This window comes from Sinocyclocheilus rhinocerous, unplaced genomic scaffold (genome assembly GCF_001515625.1).
Source record: "Sinocyclocheilus rhinocerous isolate Xijiao unplaced genomic scaffold, SAMN03320098_v1.1 scaffold405, whole genome shotgun sequence".
Taxonomy (NCBI): Eukaryota; Metazoa; Chordata; class Actinopteri; order Cypriniformes; family Cyprinidae; genus Sinocyclocheilus; species Sinocyclocheilus rhinocerous.
Window position 1 is genome coordinate 258,590 of NW_015630351.1, and position 9,653 is coordinate 268,242.

The 9,653-nt window shown below is 40.4% G+C and overlaps 1 protein-coding gene across 1 annotated transcript; it reads left to right on the plus strand.

Annotated features, from left to right (window-relative positions):
- Positions 1–755: 755 nt before the first annotated feature.
- Positions 756–5,035, plus strand: LOC107740200 (corticotropin-releasing factor-binding protein-like). Its single transcript, XM_016552546.1, has 7 exons — positions 756–894; positions 1,799–1,892; positions 2,130–2,287; positions 3,107–3,317; positions 3,558–3,700; positions 4,276–4,393; positions 4,509–5,035. Exons 1-7 carry the CDS (start codon positions 808–810, stop codon positions 4,661–4,663), a joined length of 966 nt encoding a protein of 321 aa, XP_016408032.1. The 5' UTR covers positions 756–807; the 3' UTR covers positions 4,664–5,035.
- The last annotated feature ends 4,618 nt before the right edge of the window (positions 5,036–9,653 follow it).

The following is a 9,653-nucleotide window of genomic DNA, read 5'->3' on the forward strand; positions in this document are numbered from 1 at the left end:
ACACACACACACACACACACGTTGTGTTTCCATGTTTTATGGGGACATTCCATAGGCGTAATGGTTTTTATACTGTACAAACTGTCTGTTCTATTGCCCTACACCAACCCTACCCCTAAACCTACCCCTTACAGGAAACTTTGTGCATTTTTACTTTCTCAAAAAAACTAATTCTGTATGATTTATTAGCTTGTTTCCTCATGGGGACCTCAAAAATCTCCCTACAAGGTCAAAATTTACTAGTATTACTATCCTTGTGGGGACATTTGGTCCCCATAACGTGATAATACCAGGTACACACACACACACACACACACACACACACATTTACAATTATTTAAAAACAACTCTAGTTTTGTCTTTTTAAAAAATATTATTCATTTAATACCAGTATATATTCAAATAGTGACTAGAAAATTGCTCACTGCATATTCATAAGATACTAGTATTTAGATACTAGTACCTATTCATGAGACACTATGGCGAATCTCAGTTGTTATTAGTAACATTTCTTATCTCAGCCTGCTACAATTGCCCTTTTGGCTTCATGGATTTTATCATTCCATTACTATAACTGAAAATTTTACTTCAAAGTCTATTTTTTACTAGTCTATTCAAATATAAGTAGAATAAACACTAAGCATCTGTCATGCCCTCTCTCTCTTTCTCTCTCTCTCGGACTCACATCAATTGATCCCCCCCCCTCCCCCTCTATTTATGTGAGGGGGTATAAAAGGAGCAGTCTGGTCGGGAGCTCTCTGAATTCTTCTCTTATTGCGCAAATCTTCGCGGACAGACTGCACGGACATGTCGGGCACTTCGCGCGCACAGCTGTGCTTCCTCCTGTTGAGCGTCACGGCTCTCCGGGGACACGCGCGCTTTCTGGACATACAGGTGAGATATTCACACCTGCTCACCTCACACACACACACACACACACAATAATAAGAGTCGTTTTATAACTTTATATTTAACTTTTGATGTATCTATTGTGAGCTCTGTGTGTGTTTATTAGTGTTTTGGCTTTAACAGTCATTGTATAGCCTACAATATATCCTAATGTTGGTATGTTATAACAATGTAATGATGATACGTGCAGCTTTTACGGGAGAGATACTCACACCCGCTCCCCACACACACACACACACACACAATAATAAGAGTCGTTTTATAACTTTATATTTAACTTTTGATGTATCTATTGTGAGCTCTGTGTGTGTTTATTGGTGCTTTGGCTTTAACAATCATTCTACAATATAATGTTTGCATATTATAACAATGTATATTTAATATATGTAATGAAGTGTACGAACAACTTTTATCGTATCGTTTATTGTGAGCATATGCAAAACTTAAAAACATTGTCAGGCACCTTAATGCATTTGTTTAATGTCTAAAGTGACAGGTTTTATTCAAGGCAAAAATATTGTTTAATATAACTACAAAAAATTGGGTGACACCAGTGGAAGTAATTATAAGTGTCCGATCGAGCAGAAATAGCTAGATCCTTAAGGTATCAACTGTAAGTGTCCACATATGCTTTGGCATTACATATTTGTGATTTAAATATGTTTTTGTATGTATTTCGTATAATATTATTTCCTATTTCTATATGTGAAAGCCTTTGAAACTTTAAAAACATTTAAGAACAAGCTGTTTTGAATCCAAGGAGTCCTAAAATCCTCATTTCCTTGAGCACTACTGATTGAAATGCAAACCTAATTATTTATATTTTTGTATTTTGACAGTTTTTCTAATTCCAGTCATTCCCATGTCCTGGTTTTTGTTGTTTTATCAGGATAATGATATCAGCCCGGAAGGATTATTATCTCTGCTCAACTCTGAACTAAAGCGAGAGTTACCAGAGGAGTTTGTGTACCGCCGAGCGCTCAGTGAGTGACAACAGAAACCTGTGGGATTTCGTTTGCCAAAAGGATAATAAATTAATGACTTATATCAAGATGTTGACTTCATATGTTTTAATAAGTTGATTTTTTAAACCGTTTAATCGATATGGTAGCACAATATGGCACTACTTGATATTTAAAGAGTGGCTATGCATCACATACACTATTTATATTTTCCGCTTTTCACCTTTTCTTGTCTTGATCTTCCGCCGTGTCCCTCAGGATGTCTGGACATGGTGGCCGTAGAGGGTCAATTTACATTCACAGCAGAACGTCCACAGTTAAACTGCGCCGTGTTTTTCATCGGCGAGCCTAGTGACATCATTAGCATCGAGTATGATTCGGTCAACATCGACTGCAGAGGAGGAGATTTCATAAAGGTGAAATGTTCTTACATCTGTGTTGTTCCTTTGTTTACAAAAATGTCATGTAATAGTATTACAGTCACTTATTCTGTTCTAAATATGGAAAAACAAAAAAAAACAGGTGTGTTTGTGTCAATCTGTACAAGCTGTGAATGTACACTAAACCAGGTTAAGTCAGGGCGCATTTTAAGCCAGGCCATACAACAGCAAGCATGTTTACATACAATGATCTAACATATTCCACTCTAAAAATTGAATTAAAAATCCAATTAAGCAAAAGTCATTCCAGACTAATTTCGTCATACATTCTGAGTACAGCTAAACTAGTGCAGCTTTCACAGACTGTGCAAGATTGATGTCAAATTAATGTAGTTTAATAGGATTGAAAAACCCACATGGGATATTGTTGAAGTTAATGTACTGAATTAATTCCTGTTCAATGAAACGGACATGAAATGCGGAAATTTAAGATCATTTATTAGCACTGAAACAAAACTGGCATGAACTCAACTGACCTGAAAGTCTGGGTGAACTGTAGGGAATTATGTAAACTGAACCTGATCTGAACTAAACAGAGTTTAAGACAGTTAACTTGAACTGAAAAAATGAAGTACATTGAAAAAAAAATGGTGTAGGATGTACTTTGAAACAATTTTCACTCTAGTAAATAAGAAACGGCATTTTTGAAGTAGTAGGACTTAATATGTTCTTGTAAAACGTACTCCAATAATCTTTATTTACAACTTTGAAAAATCATTTAATAGGCTACGTTGTACTGAATGCAGATGAGCTGAGTAGAATGGTGTTAAAAGCAAACTTTTTTTCATCTTTAAGGTATTTGATGGCTGGGTGATGAAGGGCGAGAAGTTTCCCAGCACACAGGACCATCCTCTTCCTCTGTACGAGCGTTACTCTGATTACTGCGAGACTGGAGTGACTCGACCAATCGTACGGTCGTCTCAGAATGTCGCCATGCTGTTCTTCAGACTCCACCAATCAGGGAGCAGCTTCACAGTAACATTCCGCAAACTCATCAATCCGTTCCGTAAGTGCACATGCACACAAATACAAAAATGACATTATGTATTTATCTTTTTAAAAATGTGCCTTTCTGCAGTACTGATGAACTTGAAAACTAATGTCACTAATGTCCTGAAGGTTCAGAGCATTTACACTGTTAGCTGAATGACATATGGCTCATACAGAAACCACGCTTGAAGCTTAACATGCAAGATACTGATGGTTAACCATCTGTCTCTCTCTCTCTCTTTCTCTCTTTTTGCAGCCTGTAATGTTGTCTCTCAGACCCCAGAGGGCAGTTTCACCATGATCATTCCCCAGCAGCACAGGAACTGCAGTTTCTCCATCATCTATCCAGTGGAGATCCAGATTGGAGAGCTCAGTCTCGGCCAACACAATGATCTCAGGGTGAGCATTTCCAGGTCAAGAAATACATCATTTGCACAAACCAGCCTTCCCGAAAATAAAAATAAATTACAATAAAATAAAGAAATAGTATATAATAAATATTACTTAATTTGCAATTTCACTATTTCAAAGTGTTTATATGGTTAAAGTACAGCTTAGTTTCGGCCAACAAAATGATCTCAAGGTGGGCACAAATCTGATTTCTGGTCAAGTAACATAGTATTTACACAAACCAGCCTTCCCAAAAGTAAATAAATTTTAAAAAATGAAATAAAATAAAATAAATATTAATTAATACATTTTATTTACAATTTTATTATTTCAAAATTAAGTTAAATAAATATTATTTCATAAATATTATTTACAATTTTCTTTATAAGTGTTTATGTGGTTAAGCTACGGCTGGGTGTCCAGAACAACAAATAGACACAATAGAGTGAAATAGAGTGGTTGTTTGTTTAAGAATCTTTGAATTGAGTTAAGCTGATTTGAACTGATATCTTTAAAAACATATAGTTGATACAAAGACACTGATGAATTATGATGACTTTGAGACTTCTGGTTTATCCATATAGCGGTCCATTCTCGGCTGTGCCGGTTCTGGAGACTTCGTCGAGCTTCTGGGTGGAAACGGCATGGACACATCTAAGATGTACCCTATGGCAGATCTCTGCTACTCCTTTAATGGACCAGGTGAGCATTCCTTCTTTATCTGTTGTGCATCATCACTGCTTCTAGCAGTAAACGTGCTAAGCAATTTAGGGTGCAAAGAATCTCACAAACCTCTCCATATCTCTCTTCCCATCAGCTCAAATGAAGGTCGGCTGTGATAACACTGTGGTCAGAATGGTGTCGAGCGGGAAGTTCGTAAATCGAGTTAGTTTCCAATATCGGCTACTGGGCCACCAAGAGCTTCAGCAGATGAAGGGCAACAGCGTTGAAGACGTGTGTTTAAGAGCATAAGACCCTCTTTCTGTTCCCTGCTCTTGTTCAGGGGGATGCCAAACTTATTGAGTTTGAACATTTGTATAATTTCCTTATTAAAAAAAATATTTATTTTTTGCCTCATCTTTTCATTTGACACTTCTGCTCTTTTTAATATCATGAAATTGTAAGATCTGTGGCTGATGTTAAATAAAATTTGTACTTGTGTTGGTGCACATCACTGTTTTGTTCAGCATGTTTCATTTTGAAGCGCCCAAATAAAAACTGGAATCTAAAGAGCGGTACTGCACAAGTATTAAAAAGTCCACTATGTACGACAAATGTAATTGTCCTTATTTATCTGTATTAAAGAACTTTTGTAATAAAATCAGTAAACATGAGCAAAGCAAACTCTGGTTACAGTAATTTCTGATTTTACACTAGAAAACACTGACATTTATCCTAATCTACTCATTTTGTAAGGTGAAGCAAACTAGTTAGGTCACAAATTACTTGATGACCTGCCATTAAAGGAATAGTTCACCCAAAAATGAAGATTCGTTGAAAATGTATTCACCCTCAGGCCATCCAAGATGTAGATGAGTTTGTTTCTTCATCGAAAACAGATTTGGAGAAATATAGCATTGCATCACTTGCTCACCAATGGATCCTCTGTAGTGAATGGGTGCCGTCAGAATGAGAGTCCAAACAGCTGATAAACACATCACAATAATCAACAAGTAATCCACATGAAGCCAATCCATCAATTAAAATCTTGTGAAGGGAAAAGCTACGTCTTTGTAAGAAACAAATCCGCCAACAAGGCATTTTAAACTTAGCTAAAATATGACAATTTTGGGGTGAACTATTCCTTTAAGCCAGAACTTGCTGTGCAAAAGGTGAATATAAACACATTGCTTTATATATAATGGAATTGTAATGCTTATTGTTTAGTGGCACCATTAAAACAAATAAAAGTGTGAATTTTGTCAAAAAAATTACATTTTCGTAATTTAAAACCACAATGTTTTGAATAACATCCAAACTCTACATGACAATACAAGATACATGATAGGGCTGCACGATTATGAAAAAAAAATAAACATAATTGTCAATTAAATTGTAATTGCGATTATTAATTACGATTATCACAAATTACATTAAATGATGTTTATATCATTTTTATATCAACCGCATGCCATATTTTCAGATGAAAAGAAACAAGCTGAAAACACTCTAACTGAAAAAACTTTTATTACTTTTCTATAGTATTAAACCTCAAATGTCAACTCTACATTGGATTGGTTTTTTCTTTAAAGGGGTCATATGATGCTGCTAAAAAGAACATTATTTTGTGTATTTGGTGTAATGAAATGTGTTTATGCGGTTTAAGGTTAAAAAAACACATTATTTTCCACATACTGTACATTATTGTTTCTCCTCTTACAGTCTTTGAGTCAGAACAACCGGCATTGTAGTCTACTCTCCCAGGATCAGGAAACGGTCCTCCATAAAATGTGCTGCACACATCTGAAAGTAGTTTTGCTTTCACAACGAAGCACACAGCATCTTTACGACATGGCGGCGGAAACAACAAAACTACAGCGAGAATAAAGTTAGGTCTTCTTTCTTTGCGTGAACATTTGGGCGGCGTTATGCAAATCTTCCCACATAGTGATGTAGATACGTGGGGGCGTGTTAGGACGAGTCGTTTTAGGTAGGCGTGGCTGACTCTTAACTTTTATAAAGAATATCTCTTTGGATTTGAGACTTTAGTCTTTGCAACTTTACAGATCTTTTTTATGCACCAAGAGCTTGTAACACTCCAAAGAGAAAGAAAAATTTTAAATCGCATCATATGACCCCTTTAAATACAAAAAGTAAAAATATGCATGGTATTATAATGTTATACTAAAACTAAAATTAAAACAATGGAAAAACCCTTAAGATAACCTGTAGAAAGACAAAAACACATCTTAAGCATGCAGAATAACATAAGTGGACTTTGAACAATTAATTGCCGATTTGAACGATTAATTGTTGCATCCATAATTGTAATCACGATTAGAAATTCGATTAATTGTGCAGCCCTAATACACGACTATCAATTTAATGAGCTCAATTGGACCTCTTCATGAAAACTGCTGACCTGGATCCAATGGACTGCTTAATCACTATTGTTAAATCAACAGATCGATTTATGTTTTATCGCCACACTCTCGTAACTGCAGATGCTCATCATCATCATCGCTGACAACCTGCTCACATCATGACTGCAGAGGAGTTCGGCTTTGCCTTATCCTGTCAAATTTGTCCTATGATGGAGGACGATGTTCAGACACGTCTTTCTTTTGCATGCACCAGGCATCACCAAGGTCCCCTCGACATCTTGACCATCCCTCAACTAAAAGAAGTGATTGTGCTTAAAGGAGTAGTTCACCCAAAGTCATTATTAAATACTTTATACTGATTTAACAATATGTTTTAGCAGTTACTTAGTGGTTTAGTGTAAATGTATGTGCAATGATCTGTTCAATGATCTATGCTAAGCTACAGCTAAAAGTGTTACCGCCAGACCCGGAGATCGGCTGAATGGATTCGAAAATGGTAAAACTCAACTGTTTAACTCTAGGGGAGTTGGAAAATGAGCCTATTTTCAAAAATAGTGGAGTGTTCCTTTAAGGCAGTGATCCTCAAATCTGGCTCGCGAGATCCACTTTCCTGCAGAGTTTAGCTCTCCCGGTCGGAACCACGTGCTCCAGAGAGAGTTTAGCAGGATAATTGATAACGAACTGAGAATCCCAGCAGGACGCACAAAGAGGTAAGCACAGCTGCGCTGGTCCCCTACTGCGCACATCAACGCAGAAATCAGCCAACGGTGGAAATTACACCACCACTGCCACACGTGGGATTGTTAGGAGGAATGTGCAAGAGAGAAAGACGAACAAAGAGGGAGAGAGAGAGAGAGAAATTGAGATTGAGGGAGAGAGTTGCATCATGAGATACTGGAGCACGGGTGAAAATATAGCTGGGTTTCACAACAACGAACTCACAAAGTGTTGCAAAAACAGGTCAAGTGAACAAATCACACTGCAAAATGACAAAACAGAATCTGAGAGCTTTACTAAACAGATGTCATGCCATCCAATTGAATTACAGCAATGAGAGGCATTAAATTGATTAATAATTACTAATTTGCTAACAGTGTGCAAGTTATACCTCTCAAACAAATTACTATGTAACTTTTTTCTGTGAAACACAAAAAGGTAAATTTTCGAATAATACTTTTTAAATGCAACTACAATGAACAGCAACCAGAGTTTCAAAGTCAGTCATTTCAAATGTGAAAGAGAGAAACCATGTTTTAAATAGGGTGCGACAGATGAGGCAACAAGACACAGGTGAATGCAATCAGTGATGATGAGTCCAGGCAAAGGATTATGGGGAATGAAGTCTGGGGTAAAGTGGCAAGAGTCTGTAATGGAGTGCCCTCTAGCGAAGCTCACGGGCACTCCAGCTAGAGATCGTGACAGAGCCCCCCACCAAGGAGCGGCTTCCAGACACTCCAAACAGAATAGACTAAAGTCAAGGAGGGAGGTGGAGCAGAAGCAGAACAGGGGGAGGGATGGAGGGCCAGGTCCATGCAGTGGTGGAAGACCTGGAGACTGAGGCAGAGCCGGCGGAGCAGGGTACCAGGGCGGAGCAGGAAGCCAAGGCGGAGCAGAGTGCCAGGGCGGAGCCGGCAGAGCAGGAAGCCAGGGCGGAGCTGGCAGAGCAGGAAGCCAGGGCGGAGCCGAGGACCACCAGGGCGATGCAGAAGACCACCAGGGCAGAGCAGACAGGACTAAAGATCCCCACGGTGGTGCAGATGACCACCACAGCAAAGTAGATGGGACCGAAGATCCCTACAGTGGCACAGACGACCACCACAGCAGAGCAGACGGGACCGAAGATACCCACGGCGGAGCAGATGTCCACCAGGGTGGAGCTGATGGAGCAGGGAACCACCATGGCGGATCAGGCTGGACTGGAATAGAGAGCATAGAGAGGTTAACAACGGCCTCTGTGGCCGTAATAGGACAAGCATAAAGTTCATCAATGGCCTCCTTGGTTGTGGCTGGACAGGCAGAGAGTTCACAGACGACCTCTTTGGCCGTGTCAGGACAGTCAGAGAGTTCACAGACGGCCTCCATGGCCGTGACAGGACAGTCAGAGAGTTCACAGTCAGCCTCCTTGGCCGTGACAGGACCATCAGAGGGTTCACAGGCGGCCTCTTTGGCCTTGGCTGGACTGGCAGAGAGTTCAAAGGCAGACGCCGCTGCCTCTGGAGGTTCTGCAGCAGAAGCCACCACCTCGGGAGGAGCTGGAGCGGACGCCACCGCTTCAGGAGGCTCTGCAGCGTAAGCCGCCACCTTGGGAGGGAGCTGGAGCAGACGCTGCCACTTCGGGAGGTTCTGCAGTGCAAGCCGCCACCTCAGGAGAAGCTGGACTCACTAGAATCATAGGAGCAGGAAACGGCACTCCTGGCCGTGACGAGGGAACTGGAGTCATTGGAACAGGAAACGGCACTCCTGGCCATGACGAGGGAACTGGAGCGGGCTCTCGTGCTGATTCGAGGACTGGAGCAGACGCCACCGCCTCGGGAGGTTCTGCAGCGGAGGCTGCCACCTCTGGGGAAACTGCGGTGGTGTGTGTGACCCAAACACATAGAATGGTGACTGCCATTACAGGAAGCAATGAGTCCAGGGGAACAGTCTCGGTGTTGACTAGTGCTGAGGCCCTTGGGATGCCCGCTGCTCTGGCCGACATCAGCGGAAGATCCTCCACACTGGATGCCAGTCTCAGATGCCATGGAATTGACCTTGAGGCACTGGGAAAGGTCGCCATGACGTGAGGAGACTCTGGAACGGCGGCCATGATGGGATGAGACTCTGGAACGGTGGCCATGATGGGATGAGACTCTGGAACGGCGGCCATGACGGGACGGGACTCTGGAATGGCAGCCATGATGTGGATAGACTCTGCTGTT